At 40.4% G+C, this 22,854-nt stretch overlaps 3 protein-coding genes across 4 annotated transcripts; 2 read left to right on the top strand and 1 right to left on the bottom strand.

The window, feature by feature from the left end:
* Nucleotides 1-157: 157 nt before the first annotated feature.
* On the bottom strand, nucleotides 158-17,772 carry LOC110981651 (multicopper oxidase 3-like). 2 transcript variants are annotated; one of them, XM_087145748.1, is made up of 10 exons: nucleotides 12,992-17,772; nucleotides 12,734-12,822; nucleotides 12,420-12,541; nucleotides 4,294-4,398; nucleotides 3,611-3,840; nucleotides 2,447-3,335; nucleotides 1,816-2,117; nucleotides 1,406-1,553; nucleotides 889-1,028; nucleotides 158-556 (listed from the first exon to the last, which is right to left on the bottom strand). In XM_087145748.1, the coding sequence occupies exons 4-10, from the start codon at nucleotides 4,361-4,363 to the stop codon at nucleotides 452-454; spliced, it is 1,884 nt and encodes a 627-aa protein (XP_087001874.1). In that variant the 5' UTR covers nucleotides 4,364-4,398; nucleotides 12,420-12,541; nucleotides 12,734-12,822; nucleotides 12,992-17,772; the 3' UTR covers nucleotides 158-451. The 2 variants fall into 2 exon arrangements, with proteins under 2 accessions (XP_087001874.1, XP_087001873.1); XM_087145747.1 differs by lacking the exons at nucleotides 12,420-12,541; nucleotides 12,734-12,822; nucleotides 12,992-17,772 and adding an exon at nucleotides 4,568-4,733.
* LOC110981769 (uncharacterized) lies at nucleotides 6,540-7,972 on the top strand. The gene is made up of 2 exons (XM_022239646.2): nucleotides 6,540-6,686; nucleotides 6,806-7,972. Exons 1-2 carry the CDS (start codon nucleotides 6,606-6,608, stop codon nucleotides 7,523-7,525), a joined length of 801 nt encoding a protein of 266 aa, XP_022095338.2. The 5' UTR covers nucleotides 6,540-6,605; the 3' UTR covers nucleotides 7,526-7,972.
* Nucleotides 8,141-11,499, top strand: LOC110981768 (uncharacterized). Its single transcript, XM_022239645.2, has 2 exons — nucleotides 8,141-8,789; nucleotides 9,603-11,499. Exons 1-2 carry the CDS (start codon nucleotides 8,691-8,693, stop codon nucleotides 10,458-10,460), a joined length of 957 nt encoding a protein of 318 aa, XP_022095337.2. The 5' UTR covers nucleotides 8,141-8,690; the 3' UTR covers nucleotides 10,461-11,499.
* Nucleotides 17,773-22,854: the final 5,082 nt, after the last annotated feature.

Genomic DNA, 22,854 nt, shown 5'->3' with positions numbered 1-22,854 from the left:
TGATCATTTTTCATGAGAGGGTAGAGGAATCCCTCCATCCTCAAGGGACTCTCTGATCTTCAAGAAGAAACACAAACAAACAAACGATCCGCGAAAAAAGGATAAATTTACACTACAGAGAAGTGAAGACTTACTAAATTTGAATGAAACCGCTTGATGATTTTAGGATGTGCGTCGTATTTATTAACAATGACACAATTAGCAGAACAAACATAGGTGGGTAGGCTTCGCACCAATGTCGCATTTTTCTTCACTTTTGCAGCAATGAAACTCCACTGCCTAAATATTAGAAATTAAATTAATGTCAGAGACTCCATTGCCTAAATACGTGTATTAGAATTTAAATTAATTTCAGGCTTATTTAGAGACCTCTCTGAGAACCAGATGGGTATTGCGAGAGAATTTTAATTGAAACGCAATGGCCTTATTATCAGTTTTGGATCCAACTGTTTCATGTGTCTTTGGGATACCAGTCACCACCACATCGGGGTAGATCGCGAGGGATTGGCGGTAGATCGTTATCTGTACCAACGTGGATAACCATGGACATTCCCGCCTGAAAAACACCAAATTCAAGAAATGCAGGTAAGATTAAAATATTTCCTGATAAGAAAAAGTAAAAATGAAATCAGTGAAAGGAAACGCTATTTCGATTCTTATGATTTTTACATTTCGCCGATGCTTTTTTACGACATTTGTTTGATTACTCCCCTCTGAAACTCGCAAAATGCTTACATATGCTAAATTTCTTCATCACAGTGAGCTAAAAATTCGCAACTGGCAGATATGCAACAGAATTTCCTCAGCTGAACAGAATTTTGTTTCAAAATAGTATATCTGAGACAAAACCCTACCCACATTCCATAATTTATTAGTTTGAGTACTCACTGATAAATGCGGCTCCGAATGACAGTGAAACAGCCACCAGCCGGGGTTGTCTGCCACGAAGCGCACAACAACATAACCTCCGACCGGTACATTTACGGTGTCTTTGATTGGTGTATTCACGGTCCGGCGATGAATTTTCCCTAGTACGACACAAAATGTGCATTTCAGACAATTAGAAAATCATTCAGCTGATCATAACAAATGACCCTTCCGTTTGCTGTGGTCAGTAACTTAAGCAAAATAATTAAGGGTGTTGTGAAGTTACAGTTCCATGTTTGTAAACAAAAAAATGGTGTCTTCCAGAATACTGTTACTTAACAGTAACAACAGAGGAACGATTTCCAATCATGACGAGTTGTAGCCGTTATTCTTATAATAATGAATGTTTTACAATATAAATTTATTTTCTTTCTGAAATATAACCAAATGAACTGTGAAGATTTAAAATCTGGCCAAGATTCATGATGGTTTCTGCTTTCGTATACAATTTTATCTGAAAAAATTCCACCAAATTTACCTGCTTTGTCCAGCTGAATGACCTTTTCGATGGTAGTCGAGTTGCCAAGTACATCAAATGCCAGGACGTGGTAGCTGTAGCCATGAAGGTGCATAGGGTGCGCCTGGGCGTAGGTTCTAGCATCGTCGACTAACACTAACTCTACCACCTGGAATGACAGAGAACTATGTAGATCAGAAGACAACAGGGACAAAAGCAACAGTGGCTCAGCCAGGATGCAGGCGATTTTAACGAAATCACCACTTTATTTTTGACTGGTTCGAATCTCATCTCGGGTTATCAATAGATGTTTAAATATTTGATTTAAAAATTACATCAAAGAAAATCTGTTTTCCATGACACAACGATTTATCTATTTAGGGGGATTTTATCACACAACATTTGGTTGCCTACAATGCTCCGATAATTACCTGTCCCATATTAATTTGTAAGGTGTGCGTGCATTCGCACTGCTGCTTCGTACAACGTTCCTGATGGGCCATAACACTTTCATAGTTGCAGAATTCGTGCTCCAGGATCTCGTGAGACTGTGTGAGAAGTGGTCTTGATGGGGGTCTGAACGTGATGTGGTTGAGTTGCGCATACAGCTGGCCGAAGATGGTCGGTTTGCTGTGCTCATTCACAGCAGAGGAATTGATCACCAACTTTTTGTTGAGAGCAATGTAGTAGACAACATCAGCCTCTGGGATTGTGTCTTTGCTGGAATCTTGCCCTAAAAGTGAACATTATAGACAGAGAAAATGTATGGATGCTGTCTTTGCTTACATTTCAAGTAAGAAAGTATCATTCCAGCAACTCCATTCAGGCCTTCTATTGGAGAACCAAATCAATGGTTCGACATCAATCAAAGATTGTTGTTCGAGTTGGTGTTACAAACTGGGAAATCTTATGAAGATATGTATCCCTTCTGTCTGAGTACATTTGTGCAGAGAATCGAGACAAGATAAGACAGGGTTTTATGTGACGAATTCAAAGGAAGGCTGATTAAATTGATGAATAATTCTAAAACTGAAACTGTTGGCAATGGTAAAGAAAACCTACCTGTGGCATTTAGTTGATTGATATTCAGAATGTTTGCAGTACCCTTCATGTTATACGGGTTTAAAAGTATTCCGGAGCGAGTGGAATAATCTGGTTCTTCCTCTGGATCGGGGTGGTCTTCGGCTCCCTCATACACCACCAGAGCTAACTCGTGCATGTCTTTACATGCATCCTGACCTGATAACCGCATCCAATACTTGCCAACATCAGCCTTGGCGTCAAGGACAAAATCGTACCTTTCCCCACTAGTTATGCCAAAGGCGCCCACTTCGAGCGGTTCAACAGGAGCACCATCGCTCGCGATGACGGTCATGTTGTGTCCATCAATGGACACCTCGAAGGCGCATGTCATGACAGTGTTACTGATGCCACGGAATCGGTATCTCTCGCCTTGCTTTATGTGAATAACATGTCGGGGAGTATAGACGGTTTTGTTATAGTATGTGCCTTTGAACTTGAAATACCGCCCTCTGCCGTTGAACAGCAGAGAATCTGGTTCCTGTTGTATGTCGTGAAAGGCGAGCCTGGCGAATCTTTCCACGTATAGTTGGTTGACCCAATCTTGCATGATAATGACGTGTTCCGGCAGATCGTGGTCGTACAAACTACTGTGAATATCTCTTGGAGCTGCCTGTCGAATGACGAGTGAACCTACGATACCGTCTGCCCTAAGAATACTATGAGCATGCCAGAAGTAGGTACCAGGCATCAGTGCTTGGAATCGGTAGGTGAAGCTGGATCTGAATGAGATAGGACACTGGGTGATGAGCGGTGTACCGTCCATGTGAGGTGTCCCACGTTGATGCAAACCATGCCAATGGATTGTCACGCCTTCACTGCCCACCAAGTTGTTCTCGACTTTGACTTCAATGGTGTCCCATTCACAAACCTATTTTTTAAATGGCAGAGGAGCAAGAAGAAGAATGTGTGAAAAATTCTGTTTAATTATGAAATGGATTACTTGCATATCAATCCATTAAACATAAAATACGACTATTTCAGACAACTGCAGCTTAAAGTTTCTGCTCAAGCATTGAAATGACCCCAATCACTTTTTAAATTCGTCAATGAAATCTAAATCCAAGTGAACTGTCCAAACCAGACGCGTTTCCTAAAATATTTGCTCTTAAAGAAAATCCTAAATCACCCATAACGGACATTCACCTGTATGCTCGGTCCCGGAAACTGCCGATTAACAACAGATACAGCTCGCTTCTCCCCATTGATGGCTATGCAGTTTGGTCGATAACAATCAGAAACGTTGAAAGGGCAATCGAAGCACGCAGTGGAGATGGTGTGATACCACTCTAAAGTGAACTCATATCGACAGGTGCGCGGCCGAGGAGGCCACTCGCAGGTGCGTAGACACTCATGGGTTGACGCATTATCGTCAGCTGCGAATATGACGTGATGGAAGAAAGATGGAAGGAAAATGTCATAATATGACAACAAGGACTACACTTACACTGTTCTTGACTTTCACTGAAAGAACAGACAGCATCCTGGATTCCATAAATCTTAAATTATGGTTTATTTTGAATTGTCTGTTAAAGGTTGACAGACGAGCGAAACGCGATGAAAAGTGTGCAGCATTTTAATTTTCAATTTGTGAAGACAACTATATCAAATCTCTTGCCAGGAACGTGTTAGGAAGTTTTATTGTTCCAGATTAAGATTATTTGAAAAAATGTCTGGTTGCAGATATGAATTATTGTCTTGAGAGAAAGTCTCGTCATTCATTTTGATAACGTTCCAATGATATTATGAGATAGTACCACAAAACCTATTTAAGATAAACCTTACGACTTCACTAAACTTCAATGGAATCATGGTAGCAACAGCCTTACCTGTGATAATTGGGACAGGACCCAAAAAGATGACTAAAGATGCGAATAATCCTCGAAAAGACAACGTCATCTTGTCTTCACAAAGGGTGACACCGCTTGGAAGACCTACCAAAGATTTTCGGAAAAATCCTTCAGTAAGAAGTAACACAAGGAATAAAGCTTCTTACGAAGTTTACATTCAATTTCCTCAAGAGGACAACGGTCAAAGAACATATCTACTTTGCTAGCAGCCAGAATGGTACTAAAATTTAAATTCATTGCCAACAGCGCTTACCTTTCCTTTGCTGTCTCTGCGTTGGACTTAAATCATGAACATTCCCCTTTTCAAATGAGAATGAATATTATACCTCCTCTATCATTGCTAAACGTGGTTTTATTTTGTAATCATAATAAAAAGTCTGCACCCTACACTGTTCACCCCAGAATAATGTAACCGACAGTCACTTTAAAGGTTTGGATTTCACATGGATGCAACAATGACCACTGCGAGCAGGATGCACGATAATTGTATCAGATATCGTTAGGGGCAATTAATTTTAAGTGTTAAATGAAGTGAAAATTCTATAAGAAACGAAAGAATCATGCCGGAAGTGTCGATCTATTTGCTTTAATTAAGAGGGCATTAATTATACATTAAAGGATAAGCGCTCATCCTACCTGCATATATTTGTTACAAACCCGCATAAATACAAGGCGCCTCAGTGTGCCAACCACTAACATTATATTTTCAACTCCGTAAAGGAGGGTGCTGGAAGTGTAAGAAGTGTTTTGTTAACTGGGCAGCAAAATAATGAGCCGAAACAAGTATGCCCCCTGAAGACGATAGAGCATCCACTCATCCACAAGTATTACTATCCTCAAGAAGTCAAAAACACTGCCCTGTGCTCTTGTACTCGTGTATCAGAGTGTTTTATGCCAAGCAGCAACTTTGAATCCAATTAACTTTACACTTAGAGCCCGACATATCGACCTGGACGTTTTTCGAAAGAGATTATCATTCATTAATCAATTTGGGGAGTCAGGTCGACCTAGTGGAACTTTCCTCGCTTATATTTGATTTCTTCCGGTCGAGCATCTGGGCTGTATTGACAAGAAATTTTAAACCGTCTTACATGTTCGTCTTTGCTGTAATGAATACAGTCTTGAAATAATTCTAAAAATGGTGAGATGATATTTTGGAACATAATGTAAGTACGTAAGGCAGTAAGACTACAACGTTCGCTAAACCTCAAAGCAGGACACTGTAACACAAGATTTGTTTAGTGAATAATATGTCTTTAACCTGCTAATCATTTCATTGTTTCAAGGTTGACTAGACTATTTTAAATGCTGGTTGTATTTGCACAGATGGAAGGGGAGCGTCAGTAGTCGAAAAAGAGGAAGTGCTGTTGGCTAAAATAAAGAATGATGGGTGCGTACGGTTTCGGCTGAGTGATGAATAATTGTGGTTGGCCACATCCTGCTGGCATCAGAGTCACTCGTTGAAAACTGCAAAGGGATTGTCATGACTAGCCCCCCCCCCACCGCAGCTTGTCATGGGGTTTCTGGACATCAGAGAGCAGTGACTGGTTGTTGCATAATCATTAGAGGACAACGGTGTAATGGGCCAGGGGGCTTGTGCACCGGTTAGCCCCCCCTCTCGAGCTTTTGCTTCTTGTGCAGGCCACCCACCGAAATTTGAGGAAAAACAAGGCTTTGGTTTACTTTGAATTTGAACTAAATCTGTCACGGGTACCTGCAGTGGGTAGGCCCTCTGTATCGGCAAGTGGACCATTGTATAGATACTGGTGAGAATTGAAGAGTATATTGAGCGTCATGAAATGAAGGAAAAAAGAGCTAACGAAGAGAGCTAAGACTAATACTGATGACAGTTTCCCGTAAGCACTGAAGGAAAACGGAATAGTAGGTGTGAGGATAGGAGATTTGAGGAATGACACAAGCCTAAGGTTGAAAAGAATGAAAGCTTCTGTACAATCAACGATGTCATTGACAAGTTTGAAATCAGACATTGGATGTTGGATATTACTGAATGGAAGTAACACATACAGCGGGAAAGCCGCACCTTTCTGGGTTACTAGGCCACAAATTTGGCACTCCCTTGGCATGATTCTTTTCGAGTGTTGCCAAAAAGGAACACTGAATGTAATTCAATTTCAGGGTTTTACAGGATATAGGCTCGACCTTTCCACTAGAGAAGCCTTATAAAAACCTCAGCAATCACGCTTTTTGAAAAGTCTCCAAATTTACGAGGAAATATCCAGCACCTGGCTTCTTAGATTTTGGCGCGAACATTGGTAGTAAATCCTTGCGAAATGGTAGTTTTGATAAGAATCAGCTTCTTGGCTTTGCTTACTTCTGTCGCTGTTATTTTACCAGAAGGTAGATATGACGTGGTAAGTCTTAACTTGGAACATGCCATTTTTCAGTAATTTCTTTAGCCTGAAGTTGTTCAATTTGCTACCAAAGTTTTACGCCAAATAGCTTTAAAACTCTGTTTGGTTTGTTTGCACAGGTTCTCCAAGGTTCAGATCCCACAATCACCCAATTCAAAAGAAGTCTGGACAGTCATCACAATTACCGCGTGGAGAGACATGTTTCGCCGGGGAACGAGCCGAAACACACCTTGGACGAAACCAGGTCCACTTTAACCAGTGTTGTAACCAACCTACGTAAAACTCGTCTTGACCAGCATTCCCAGAAATCCCGGGAGGGGAGCCTTTGGCAGAAAGACTCATATAGGCACAGCCAAAGACAAAATGGACACCGTAACTCATGGTGGATTCGTTGGTGCTGCAAAATCTTCTGGAGTAAGAAGTACTGTGGGGAAGAGGAACCGAATATGACGACCGAGATGGTAACTCCAGTGGAAACCACAGCGATACCGGAAACAGTATCGATTATGTCAACAACAGCAGCTGAGCCAACAGAGGAGCCGACTACTCTAGGGGAATCACCTCCACCATCGACTACCCGAGTTGCAATGGCAACAGAATCGATTAAAACATTGGCAATGACAACAGAAAATCGGATCACCGAGGCAGAGTTCACGGAAAAAGTAACATCGGTATCTCAACGGCAGACGAACACATTAGGAACACCACATATTACCACAACCGAAGAATCGAATACAGTGCCAAATTCTGAGACGACAGTGACGTCAACGATGACGTCAGAATCTTCACCTCAAACATTAACAGTCAGACCAACCATTGGTGACCCAATTATTAACTAACTATTTAGTGTGCATGTTACTATAAACTTTGTTTTCTATACAAGTAGTAGGAAGATAACCCAGATGCAAGAAACTGTTCTATTGCGTAGGCCTACAACACGTTTATTGTAAGTGGTTCATATATAAAAATAGATATTCCACTTTTCCGAAATTTCTTCACAGTGCTTAGTAATCAGTTGCTTAACTAACTCACATCTGTGACAAGTTTGTAAAACGATGAACACATTTGGAACCAAATTAATATGGAGAAAAACAGCCATTACAAATTTAGAAGTGGATAATAAAAGTCAGAAGTTGTGACAATAAAATCCAAACACTTCAAGTCCCTCTCCCTTTGTCCCCCACAATTTTACTTTGGCATCAAGTTCCTGTTGTATAAAAGCTCGTTACTTGATCTCAGAGTATTCTTATGATCATGATGTAAAAACAGTCCTTTCTTGTTCTGTATGACTCAAAATAGGAAATCCCGAAAGCAGGATACGTGTTCACAATATAGATTCACACCACAAACGGATATCCTGAAAATAGGTACAGGCTAGACTATTTGGGTCATACCTAGGTCATTGTTTCCAAAGTCCGAACGGACGCGTCGTCACAGTAGTAGTTCACTAAAAAGGATGACAGTCAATAAATGATGATTCAGCGTGCAGCATTTTTAGTCGTTGCTTCACGGAACGAGGACTGCTGCCATATTTATTAATATTTTTCGAGGAACATGAGCTTAATGGGTAACACGCGTAAGGGAAAACCATACATTTGGCCAATTTCCTGTGTTTTATGCTCCAGGGATTTTGGCGTTTGGCTCCAGTTTAACTCCGAGAACCGAGCAGTCACGTTGCCAAAATGTTAAGCAGGTGTGTGTTTTACCCACATATAAACTGTGGTTTCAGTACGCTAGCTTCAGATGTAATGACAGTGGCTCAACTTGTCACTCTGGGAGCTAAGGTTTTCACAAGGCACCCTAATGTCACAGTTGCATCTCATGTGAGAAGACACACAGATGTGATATGCCTCTTTGAACCCCTGCGTCGCCACAGGAAATGACTCTTAGACAAAGTGCGCCGACAGGGACGCTGTGAGTCGCTGGCCCAGATGCTCTCTGCCTTTAGCTGAACGAACACGCAGTTTAATATCGAGAAGAGCTGAAAATTCTTGGCTTTGGAGAATGGCTCGCTTTGGCCTCATCTTCATCATGTGTGCACTCACTTGCTTCGTTCCTTGCAAGCCTGGAGTTGTTTTAAGGAAAGAGTATGAGATCAGCCAGGTGAGATTATACTTTCCGTGTATTTGCTTCTCATAACTTTTGAAAATTAAGATTGGGCATCAGAGTCTTAGTATCCGATAAACTTAGAACAAAGACATTTCTATTTAAATCCTTCGTCAGTTTCAGTGGTGCAACGTGTGTGTGTGGGGGGGGGGGGGGCCGAGGGGCCCTAACGGCACCTCAAGGCTCTTCTTCCCTTTTGCATCCTCAGAGAATATAAAGAAAACAAAAGGAGATTTGATTCAAAGTAAGACCAAAGTTGATGACCGATTTTGTTGAACTTGTGATGAGCAGATTGCTTTGGGCCACTTTCCAAATCAGAATGATACAAGTGATTGATGAACTAAAATTAAGAAATATCGATTCCCCTTCATGACAATTTGGAATAAAAACGTGTTTCGGGTCAAATTATTTGAGATAAGCAACCTTAAAATTGAATTTAAACTCATTCTATTTGCTAGTCAAGATAAGTTTCTTGAGAAACCGAAACTTTTCTTATCCTATGCGGTGGTTGTTCAATTAAGTCCCTGTAAAGTTCGGTGCGTCAGTTTCCTGTAGATAATCACAGCGTTAGTCGATTCTCATTACTGGAGCTGTTTCAACCACAAGCTACACAGCTGGCTACAGAAGATCGAATCAATTTCTGCTTCTGAAAAAAGAATGCGAATGAAAACAGACTTCCAGAACTTGCCAATACACTCACGATATAGTCACAAAATGCTAATTTTAATGTTCCTCGAATGATTGATATTCCTTTTGGGAAGGAAGCATGTTAATTTTAAAGTTGAGTATATGATCACTATTCTTTAACAGGGTAAGGGCGATGGTGGTAAATCAAGTATTCAGGACATCCGTACCGGCGGGCATTTTTTGAGCATGATCTCCGAGCAGGCGCTTAAGCTCGACCCCCCAAAAATTCAAACAAATTTCGGAGCATGGCTAAACACGGACAATGAGGGCCCACACAACCTTGAAGACTCAGGATACAGACTCGCCGAGCAGTACCGCGATAAACGAGCATCTTGGCCTTGGTGGAAAAACAGTAAAAAAAAGAAGGGCGCCAGCGGAGTCCGTAATAAATGGAGAAGTCAAAAGAGGGGGCGTCCTACGTCTCAAGTTGCAGAAGAAGATGATAATGACGACAGTGGGTGTTCAGATAGCAGTTCATCCGAAGAAGACGAATCAGAAATCAGAACATTGAAAAGAAATCCTAGACCCTGGACAAACAAGAGGCGTGGTTCTTGGGGACGGGGGCGGGGAGGAGGAAACTCATTCAACCGTGACGATGACGATGAAGAGAGACGAAGAAAACGAAGACCGTCAAAGCGTTGTAAGACCAGAAATGGAGGCAAGGGGCTATCTACTGCATCGACAGAGACACAAACAACGGCAACTGTGACAGAGAGTACGACAACGATGACAGCCACGACGACTCAACCGTCAACAACGACTGCGGTCCTGGAAACCACGCAAGTTGTTGAAACAACGCAGATTCTCACGAGAAGTGCGTCTCAGTCACCAGCCCCAGATCCACTGACTGAGAAGCAGGAATCAACACTGGAGCCAACAACAGAGCAAGTGACGTCAACTACGGAAACACCGTCAACTACAATCGAAAGGACAACGACTTCTGCAGTGAAAACACTTGGGATTGATCCTGAGCCGAAATGATGATATTGAAAGGATAAAAGTCATTACTGAAACTGCAAGAGGGCGTCCTCCTGCGGCAGCCAGTGAACAAATATTTTCACTGCCGATCGCTAATAAATCCCAGGAAACCAATGGAGCAGGACGTTGAAGAAAAGCATCGGAAAGCGTGGGAGACTTTTAACTTGTTTCTCAAATCTTGGAGGAGAGGGAGGGTGGGTTAAATATTTGATCAATTTTTGTTACCTGAATTTCTAAAAAATGTTGTACATTTCAAGATGATTAGGGTATTATATTCAGACTATTTTTTGTCTTATAGAGCAGTAAATAAATCGGTTGTTATAAATCATAAAAGTAAGAAGAAAAAGCCCATATTCAAGATGAAGTACTGAATTGTCAGCGAGGGAGGTTCAACTTTAAGTAAAATCGGTTAATATTAATAAAATCAATGAGTATTATAGTTTATAAGTACATGTTATGGCTATAAATAGCGTCTACAAGAGGTATTGAAATTTCAAGTATTCTTTGATAGTTGGCTTTGTGGAATACTAGCTGAACCGAAATTAGGATTTAAGAAGTTAGAGGAAACCTTTAAATTCAAACAATTAGATTCATTATTGCCTAAAAACATTAATGGAATGTTATGGGAGAGAACCTTAACCTTATTTCCTTATGGGCCGTTATTTTATTAAATTGATTTATGGAGAAAGAGAAATCAAATGTTTGGAAAGGAAAAACGATGTTTTTGCTCCGGTTTACACGGAGGCAATGCACTCTCACTTTTCCAATGCAGATGCAATGATTTTTGTCACGGTAAAAATAAGGAATTACTGTATTTTCTCTTTTAACCTGACTTCCCTATCGATCCAAGACCTAGATACATGTATACCATTTGTTTATTTTTCCATCTTCTATTCACATCCCTTGATCCGGTTATTCAAATTCAAGACAGACATTTAAAACTATAAAGTCTGGAAACATTGTAAAATTCAACATTTTAATGCAAATTCAATCTAAACAAAATATTTCTGAGTAAATAAAGCCTCATGGTGATCCAAATCAAGGTGTTTTTTGCTTCACGCTGTTATTTACAGTGAACTTAAGTCATAGATCGATGCAAAGACTTATTTTGAAATCATAAGGGCGCCCTCTCGTGATTAAGACAGGGCGAATTTAGTTTTGACTTCCCTTGGTCAAAACCAACTGGATAGGATAAAATTACGGTAATTGTTAACGGATAATTATGTCAACTTTGGGAAATGTTTGGAAAAGGAATAAGTTGCCCCTTCAGCCCCCCCTTTCAGCCACCGTTTAGAGGGACGATATACTTTGACGAGCGTAAATCCCGGGGCGGGTGGGGGTATATTTCCCCCCACTTTTTGAGAGATGGGCTATTGGATCATCCCCCACTTTTTCGTGGTAAGCAAAAATTAAAGTTAATTTTGAAACTTTTTCAGACTTCCAACGACTAAAACGCATTTACTATCATTCCAAAAAAGGAGGACAATTTAAAAAGCCACAAATATGTTATTGTGAATATATTACAGGTAAACATTTATATCGTGAACATCGACCCCGTATTATGTCACCCCTCCGCTTTTCAAATGTTCATGCCACCCCCAAACCTTTCCCCATCTCCCATCCCCTCCTATTTCCAGCACAGATTAACGCCACGAACTTTTATCTTTTGGATCGACTACCTCGAGAATTTTAAAAAAAGGAAAATGAGGACTCCTGGGTCGACAAGACTAAAAGACGATGAGGAAGGTAGGGGCTGGTATTTTGTTCCACTGGGGGCGCTATTTATTACATGTTACATAGTCATTTATTTTTAAAAAAATTAACCTGTACGCGTATAAAACTATATTTCTGAAAGTTTTAGTAGTAAGTTGATGCAGAATCTACCATTATTAAAGAATATGGGGGTAGCTTTATGGCCTATCCACTGTCAAAAATATTCGTGAAAAGTAGCTCTATCCTTACGATCTCCCGCAGTCTCTGTTTAAGTGTTTAAAACTTGAGTGGTCCTTCCCTATAGTTCTATACTCCTCCTCCGTAATATGTCATCAAAGCCGTCATCACTTGAAGTAAGCAACAGGGAAAATCTGTTGAGAAGAGAAAACAATCATAGAAAAATCTTTCCACCGACAAACCATGACAATTACCTTAATTAATGACTATATATAAAAAAATGAACAGTTTATGTTCAAAAATACCTTAGCCGTCAGTAACAGCAAGTCAACGAGAGGGGTCATCTTGCCATCCGTAGGCTTCCTTCCGTGCCTCCATTTCCTTACCTGTCTCTGACCTGTCATCCTCTTGAGTTGTTTCCTTCCTCCGTCGATCACCACGAGTGAAATCGAAGCTCTGCGCTCTGCATGTCTGGCTGTGTGGTTATATGAAACAAAATAAAGAATGTATTTTGGGATGGTAATTCAATTCTTTTCGTTAGTTTTAAGATTTTGTGCCATTTTCAATTCCAGTAGTGTTTGGTTGCATTACTGACAAAGACAAGACAGATTAGGGTAAAGAGACACTGTGCTTTTAAAACATACCTCATCAAGAAGAAATGGGTTGCCCAGCAAGCAGGTCATCTGTCACTGGTCGTTCCTCCTTCCTGCTTCCGGTTCCTGGTCCGTGATGCCCCCAGCGATTTGAGGTGATACTGCTGGTGGCTGAAAATGGACTGACAAAAAGGAATCTTCCTAGCGGAGCTAGGTTCGGTTAATGTGATTAATTGCAATGTGGTTTTGATCATTTCAACTCAACGTGCATTGAGGTGCCCAGGCGTGGAAAGAATTTCTCTAAAATGTTCAGCTGACGTCTAGGTACGACATTCAGCCAACTCAATATGCAGTAAGCCTCTCAAGCAATTTTGCTTGCTCTATTGCAACTGATTACGTAGGCAACATACGTCCGTGTTGTCGAAAATCCAGTTGTTAAAAAATTTGATTAGTTCTATTGGTCTAAAATTAAGCCTACTGGTCTATGGTTAAACCTACTGGTGAAGGCCTCCTGGTCAACGTTTAAGCCTACTCAACACTGGTCCAGGACTAGGCCTTTTACTACTAGGACTACTGATCTACGACTTGGCCTACTGCGTGGTATACAATAACAACAACTGGTCCACGATTAGACCTGCTGGTCTACAGTTAGGCCTTCTGGTCTCTAATTAGGCCTACTGGTTTATGAATAGGCCTACTGGTCTTCGATCAGGCCTAGTGGTGTACGATTAGGCCTAGTGGTCTACAATTAGGCCTAGTGGTCTTTAATTAGGCCTATTGGTCTACGATTAGGCCTAGTGGTCTACAATTAGGCCTGGTTGTCTAAAATTAGGCCTATAGTGGTTTACGATTAGGCATACTGGTGTACAATTATAGGCCTACAGTTGTTTACAATTAGGCCTATTTTTATGAATAGGCGCACTGGTTTACGAATAGGCATACTAGTCTACGATTGGAACTAATGGTCTACAATCAGGCCGACTGACATAAAAAGGTCCTAATGGTCTTAGGTCAGGCCCACTGGCGGTCAAGTTTCTCGCATAGATTACCTTGAACTATTTCAGATTTTTGAAAGTTCCTTAATTCCATAGCGTGATGGTCGGTCGAATTAAACCCCGAAAAATTCAGGAAATATATACTATCAAAAAAGAGGATCACTGACTGTTGCTAATCTGATTTCACAGAAATGAGAATAGGTACGTAGGTCTCATATTAGTTGCTCAATTTTAGAGTGCTTCTGTCAACAGGTGTAAAAGCAACTGCTTTTAAAATGTTAATTTTCTTCCTTATGGCCCCCTACCTAAAAGTGGATTTCTCCCGAATTAGCTGACGCTACGGGAGCATGGAAATTAGACTAGTTTGTCAATAGCAATGCTCGCGGCAACAAAAACAAAGTGTAGAAACTCTCTGACAATAGAAAATTACTTATTAGCCTGCAGGAACTTTGGTTATCGAACTTTTCATAAATATACAAGGGATGCACAAAATGGCTATATCAACTAGCGGCCACATTTTGAACTCAGTCATGGAATCAGTCAGAATCATTGAGCCATCGTTGGGAGTTACAGCTACCCTTTTATACACAATATTCCTCTCTTTTGCTAATACAATCACAGTTTACATTATTTCTTTACAGATATTTTGGATGGAAAATTAGAAAGGATGATATCGCCCAAGCCATCTGTAGCCACTGGCTTTAAACATCTACATTCGCAGAGCTGGTACGCGTCCTTTAGACATTTTGACATTGATTTTGTCCTTACGTCGTTTTTGAAAGAAAAAATGAATCAATAAGAACCATTTTGACACCTGTGAAAAACGTTAACATAAGCACCCATCAATTATGCCCCATCGGTTACTCAATAACGATAATACAACTTGAAATAAAACACCACACAAAAGCACAAAGCATATGTTTTGAAGGGTTGTCAATTTCATAGTTTGGGAACACGTAATAACATTTCTGTTACCACTGAGTTGATTTAATTTGTTTTATTAGTCGACTTGTCGCTGCATCACATTTCGTAAGTATTTTTTTTTGTTATTTCGTTTATGATTCAAGATTGTTTTGCCTTGTCTTTGGATTAGCTTTCATCGGTTCATTACATGTACCGTGAAGACGTTTCCAAGTCGCAGCACCACTTCAGGTAAATTTTACACTTTCATAAAGAACTTATTTTCTCATTCGCAGAAAAACCGTCTCGATTCCACATTGAGGGCGCCCTGGCACTATTAAAGGGTTTGACCTTTATTGTAACCGTTAACCTCAGGCTGACAGAAAGTAAGAAAACTTCCAGGTGCGGTCTTAAAAATTGCGTTGCCCAAATGGCCCAGAGAATTTCAACACATCTTCAATCTTAAGTCTTCATCATTACAAAGGCACATTGCAAACAGTAATTCGGATCTAATAAAATAGTTGTTTACATCGAGTGACATCGAGACCTTTTAAAAACTTTGTTCTCTTTCTTTCCTGATGTTCATTTTTCCACAGGGCTGCATGACACTCATTCGAATACTTCTTACAACCTGAAATAAGTGCTGTCAATGGTCAAGTTTCAACACTCTCCCAACGACTGTACATCTGAGCACTGGGATTCCATTCCCATCTTTTATACTCTTTTAGCGGGAGAGATCAGGGGAACGAGGACGATATTGAGAGGTGCGAAAGATTTTCACCCGGATAAACACCCAAAAAAGAGCTTACATGTTCTAAAACGGGGCCATCAATTCATTGGACACCCGTCGAGCATTTGTCGTTGTAAGTGACACAACATACTACACATTATTATGTGTACAGTTATTACATTCTTTATTTTATATGAACACACAAGCAACGGGATTTTCATTCCGGTCCCATCTGTTGCTTCACAAAATCATTGCTTCCCGTAAAAAGAAATAACTAAGAGGAGGGCTCCTTGGAAAGTTGTTCCAATTGTATTTTATGTTTAATCTACTATTTCGAATATTTTACTTCAAATTCATCGCCACACAAAGACAGCGGCCTCGTCAAATTTTTCGTTTACGAAGGCTCTCGTCTTGCCGTTCTTAAGTTATACATCTGTAAATTCTAGAAGTGTGTAATCTGGAGACGCTTAAGGCATCGCCTGTCAATAACTTCAAGATGAATGACACCTTCATTTTGTTGATCAACCAACTGAATCGAACAAATGCGCTGAAAATGCCTTCATTAATTGTGTGCTTGAGGGTGGGGATCTCTCGAAGTTGTCATATTACACGCCATGGGTAATGTACCTTTGCCAAAGAAATGATGCCCCACAGTCGTCTTGTTCTTATCTTACTGTAGTCGTTAAGTATAACTATTCCTTACATCTGTTGTTGTCGATGTGCAAATGATTATTAGCATAATTAAATTAATAAGTAACTGAGTAGCTGTCTGCTCTTCTTTGCTTGAGAGTATGGACTTCTTTGAAGAGGTTCTTTCGAAGAGACATGAAGATAACGCACAAGGCACTGCTGTTAACTTCTCCGATCTAAAAAAGGTTCTTTAAACATCCATAGTGCACTTTTGCAACTGTTTCTCAGTTTAAAATCCAACGTAGCTTCAAGCTTACTTCTTTTTTGCTTGGTTCTCAAGGTGACTCATTCCTCAAATTGAACAGGAACCAAAGTAGTTGTGCCAATATGCATTGAGAAGCTAACAACAAAATTTAAACGAATTTCATGCTAGCTTTACACTGGAAACTCGCCTCGGTCCCATCAAGGGTGTATCTATGTCGACTGTTATTACTGGGCGATCATTTTGGCCTTTAATGGGCACTATTCTAATGGACAGTAATTTTCTCAGAAATTTTAGCTAATAATATCAAAGGAATGCATAATATTAAACTTTACACCATAACCTTTACTATAAATATTGACAACGGTGTAGCAAAGCACCAGGCAATGCTAATATATTATTACTGATAAATTATCGAGTTAACATACCCTGCAAGCAATTACATCGAAGCATCTATTTTCCATTGTCCACCTTCGTCTCCTTCGCAGGTTCTTCAATTAACGACCGTTAACCTTGTCAACGACATCAGTTTATAAAGGGCAGAAATATCCAGCTATTTTTACGAACTCTGGAGCCACAGGCCATTCTGTAGACAACGTACCAGGCATTGTCCTTGATGTAAACTCAGTATAACTTGTTTATAATTGCTTTACTATTTTGACACTCTACTAAAATTATTTAACATTCCCAATTAGATTTCTCTCCATCGCGCGCAACAGTTTGTCCTCGCTACTCGCAGCTATCTGCTCGGTTTCTCACATCTCATTCACCTGCAACTCTCATCTCTACCAATGCTCACAATTTATTCTACATTTTGCTAAATTTGACATGTAACTACCTTAACCTCTTTCTCCAGAAAAAATTATATTCATTATTAGCTTAAATTTTTAGAGTCTTAAGTTTTATATTTTATGGTTAACTTGTGTATTTAAAAAAGTACTTGCAGGATCACGGATTGTTAATTTTTGTTTAATTAAATTTGTTTTTAAACCTTTTCAAATTCGTATTCGATATAGCTCTTGGGTGCCATGAGTTGAAAAGATATTTGTTAATATTTTGATTTTAGGTATCTTCCACGTTTAATGTTGCCTCCATTTATTCCAGATAGTATGCAAATTGGGGTATAAGTCTCTTTAAAAATACGGAAAATCCCATCTATAACATATCACTATCATCTCGGGAAGACGATATCATACCTACGAGATATCACCAACCCGTGAACCATTATCTCGGGAAGACGATATCCTATTCTACCTACAAGATATCACCAACCCGTGAACCATTATCTCGGGAAGACGATATCCTTTAACTACAAGATATCACCAACCCGTGAACCATTATCTCGGGAAGACGATATCCTTTAACTACAAGATATCACCAACCCGTGAACCATCATCTCGGGAAGACGATATCCTTTAACTACAAGATATCACCATCCCGTGAACTATCATCTCGGGAAAACGATATCCTTTAACTACAAGATATCACCAACCCGTGAACCATTATCTCGGGAAGACGATATCCTTTAACTACAAGATATCACCAACCCGTGAACCATTATCTCGGGTAGGCGATATCCTTCAACTACAAGATATCACCAACCCGTGAACCATCATCTCGGGAAGACGACATCCTACCTACAAGATATCACCAACCCGTGAACCATTATCTCGGGGAGACGATATTCTTTAACTACGAGATATCACCAACCCGTGAACCATTATCTCGGGGAGACGAAATCCTATTCTACCTACAAGATATCACCAACCCGTGAACCATCATCTCGGGAAGACGATATCCTTTAACTACAAGAAATCTCCAAACCGTGAACTATAATCTCGGGAAGACGATATCCTTTAACTACAAGATATCACCAACCCGTGAACTATCATCTCGGGAAGACGATATCCTTTAACTACAAGATATCACCAACCCGTGAACTCTCTTCTCGGGAAGACGACATCCTACCTTCAAGATATCACCAACCCGTGAACCATTATCTCGGGAAGACGATATCCTTTAACTACAAGATATCACCAACCCCTGAACCATCATCTCGGGAAGGTGATAGCCTTTAACTACAAGAAATCTCCAAACCGTGAACTATAATCTCGAGAAGACGATATCCTTTAACTACAAGATATCACCAACCCGTGAACCATCATCTCGGGAAGGCGAAATCCTTTAACTACAAGATATCACCAACCCGTGAACTCTCTTCTCGGGAAGACGACATCTTACCTTCAAGATATCACCAACCCGTGAACCATTATCTCGGGAAGACGATATCCTTTAACTACAAGATATCACCAACCCGTGAACCATCATCTCGGGAAGACGATATCCTTTAACTACAAGATATCACCAACCCGTGAAATATCATCTCGGGAAGACGATATCCTACCTACAAGATATCACCAACCCGTGAACCATTATCTCGGGGAGACGACATCCTACCTACAAGATATCACCAACCCGTGAACCATTATCTCGGGAAGACGATATCCTTTAACTACAAGATATCACCAACCCGTGAACCATCATCTCGGGAAGACGATATCCTTTAACTACAAGATATCACCAACCCGTGAAATATCATCTCGGGAAGACGATATCCTACCTACAAGATATCACCAACCCGTGAACCATTATCTCGGGGAGACGACATCCTACCTACAAGATATCACCAACCCGTGAACCATTATCTCGGGAAGACGATATCCTTTAACTACAAGATATCACCAACCCGTGAACCATCATCTCGGGAAGACGATATCCTTTAACTACAAGATATCACCAACCCGTGAAATATCATCTCGGGAAGACGATATCCTACCTACAAGATATCACCAACCCGTGAACCATCATCTCGGGAAGACGATATCCTTTAACTACAAGATATCACCAACCCGTGAAATATCATCTTGGGAAGACGATATCCTACCTACAAGATACCACCAACCCGTGAACCATTATCTCGGGAAGACGACATCCTTTAACTATAAGATATCACCAACCCGTGAGCCATCATCTCGGGAAGACGACATCCTACCTACAAGATATCACCAACCCGTGAACTATCATCTCGGGAAGACGATATCCTTTAACTGCAAGATATCACCAACCCGTGTACCATCATCTCGGGAAGACGACATCCTATCTACAAGATATCACCACCCCTTGAACCATTATCTCGGGAAGACGATATCCTACCTACAAGATATCAACAACCCGTGAACCATTGTCTCGGAAACAAGATTTCTTTCAGATGCACAAAATACCATTAACCCTTAAAGTGTGATCTTTTGAAGATGAAATCTCTGGGATCTCTTTGTGAAGATCTCCCCTACATTGTACATGCATAACGCCATCTTGAATACTTCAAACATAGCTAAAATATGCTGCAAAATCTCAACACCCCAGGCACCCTCTGAGCTCTATCGCATCATTGGTAGATCTAAACCGCTGTTGTTAACCGTTTGTTAATGTCAGTAATCATTGTTTCATACATTCTATGTAACATAAGGCTGCATGATTTAGCCGATTAAAAGTTACCGTCATCGAGACGATACCGAGCTTAGTGTTATCTTATCGGTTATAACATACCGGTTAATCGCGTCATTGGCAACAATAATATATATTACTTTTGGTTTTCCGGAGCAGAGTTAATGTTAAAATATTTGATACAGAAAGATTGTTGAATAAAGTTATCAAAATTATGTAAATACACTCTCACTCATCCTCCTCGCACAGTCGCATTGCATTCGAATACGCAGTTTCTCGCTGTCATGTGCGGTTCGCCTGTAACGTGTGCGCCACCTATACCCCTGACTTATTCCTAAAATTGAAGAAGTCGGAATGCATTAAAGTTATACATTCATAAGTTATTTTAACCTATCACTTATGAACCTCGTTCTTTTTAAATTAAAGGATATATTAACTATTACAAATGAAACCTGTTCGTCTTTTCATTAAAATAGAAATTTGTTGAAGTACATTTATTAGATTGAATTTCGGCAATATATGTCCTCCCCAAATTAGGATTCAGTCAGAAATTTTGTTTTGATTTATATTTCTAAAATTCTTTTTGGTACATTATATCTCAAAGTCAATTGTGCGAGGATGCCAGTTGATCATTATTCCAGCGCTTTGAAAACACTTTTTAAGAATGGGACGCCACTGGCCCCAGAAATAATCCATTGGAATAGCACCCTAAGGCCAAAGGCATTGATTAATCCTCATTTATACATTTAAGTTTCAGTGTCAGTTATATAACTGTTGTTCCCTCTCTCTTTCCAAATAATTGATCCTCACCATACGGCATTTAGAGTTTTAATACAATCATAAGCCAAATACAAATTAAAAATGTACTTATTACTTTCCAAGGAGGTCCTTCCGTAACTAAACAAAACGTTGCGAACTTCAACTTCTGAGAAAGCCCCTAAAAGCCCTAACAGGAATTTCTATTTTGGCCCAACTGGCACACCTGGCCGCATACCACGGCCTTTCAGACTTTTAACCAATAAGCAGACCGAATTTCTGAAACCACGCCTAAGTGCAGGCCACGTGTAGTCCACGTGCGGTTAGCATGCACCACTCCACACTCAAAATGGCTTCGTTGAAGTCGTCAGCGGACATGGCACGCAATGCATCAAATCGTCAAACGACTTTTGTGATTAAAAATGGCGGCAAAATAGCCCACCGAAAACTTATTGTTTTCGACGACCACTAGGAGACTGAGCAAATCAAGGGCTTACAGGAATGGATAAGTAACGTAAAATGTCCGCAATAGGCGACATTATTTCCCTACTCTCGTGAAAATGCACAAACACAACGACAAGTTTTGTTGGTTAATGTCAAGAGATTTGACTTGCCAATCTTACGTTTGTACACTGAAGAAAAATGATGATTAAATGCAGCAAACGATACTTTAACAGCCTTCATTATGGAAATGGAAACTAAAAGGTTCTGTAGGAGAGAAAAGGTATATAAAAACCTTGTTCAGTATGAGACAAATGGTGCAGGAAAACATTCACTCACCTCGAGCAGCCAAGTTTTGTATAATTCCGGACTTACCAACGACGATCTTGAAACTGCATGAGTAGGCTTTCCTCCAAATCGCCATTCAGATCATTCGACAAAATCAGGTCACCAAAGGTTTAAGTAAAAAGTTTAAAGTCTTGAAGACTTTCCAATTCAATTAAAGTTTAAACTTAAGAAAGAGTCCAAGTCCACACAGTTCTGTTGGCTACAAAACGTTCAACGGTTCAGTTCATAGATTCCAAGTTCTCTGTCGACAAAATGTCCACAAAAATGCTGACTCCCAGTCTGTTTCATGCACTGGATAAAAATAGTCGATAAACATGAAGGCTAGGCCCATCCTGCTTTTCCTGTCCAAAATCAACGTTCCAAGCACACTTAACTTGGGTGTCTAGGTGCCGACGATTCCATGCATGAGCAAAATTTGCACAATTTGTTGTTGTAGTCGAGTTCAGGAGGTCTGAAGGTGATATTGTAGGCAAGGGTCACAGATTTGCCGAATTAAATGCTATGACATCCTTGCCAACGTTTACACTAATGAGAAGGCGCGCAAAATTTTGAGAGCGACAGCTAATTGTCTGTTCTTTGTAACATTAAGCCGCGGAATGACATGGCGGTGAAAAATCCCCCACCTTTACAAAACGGTTGCGCACTGTACTGCACTGGTAGCAAGTGCTCAATGTGTATTTCTCCGCTAATAAGACGTAAGTCCATTCCCTGTCTTAATTTTAACAGTGGAAAGCATTTACCAACAAATTAAGGTTGTTACTTAAGAACAAGATATCATTTAATAGTTTTCTTTCTGCGAACTTGGCAAATGACTTATTTGTTGAACTACAACGAAGGCCCTACTTTGTAGCATGTCGGCCAAACAGTGTGTGACGTAGTCTCGTATAAAAATAAGGGAGATCTCTGATTGGCCAGAAGTAAGTTGTGTATGTGACTCGATTTCTTAAGCCTGGCCGATTTGGTAATAAGGAGTGATGGAAACGAACTGCAAATGTGTAAACAAGTTGAATCCGGTTCGTAAGTGTGACGTCACTTCAGTTTAAACCACGCCCACTGCATACGGGCAGCGCTCCGTCTGCACATAGAAAAGTTATACAGGCATAAATCGCTGCTGGAACCATGGAACCGGAAGTTAACGCGCAATTTCAGAGCAAATTGGTATCGTGGCGCGTCTGCCTTTGTGGCGAAGTCACCTACGAACCGGATACCAACACTGCAAAGGACGGATCCAAAGCCAAATTTTCGGGGAGGGGAAACCTTTGGGGGGGGCGCAATAACAATGAATTTTATGGGTTTTCTGAGATTAGGGGCGAGCTACATTTTGATGCTTTTTACACGCTTTCTAATG

This window comes from Acanthaster planci, linkage group LG14 (genome assembly GCF_054643075.1).
Source record: "Acanthaster planci isolate LZ-2023a linkage group LG14, COTS_SCS, whole genome shotgun sequence".
NCBI classification, from domain to species: domain Eukaryota; kingdom Metazoa; phylum Echinodermata; class Asteroidea; order Valvatida; family Acanthasteridae; genus Acanthaster; species Acanthaster planci.
Note: the sequence above shows the minus strand (reverse complement) of the source record. Positions and strands in the feature narration are given on the sequence as shown.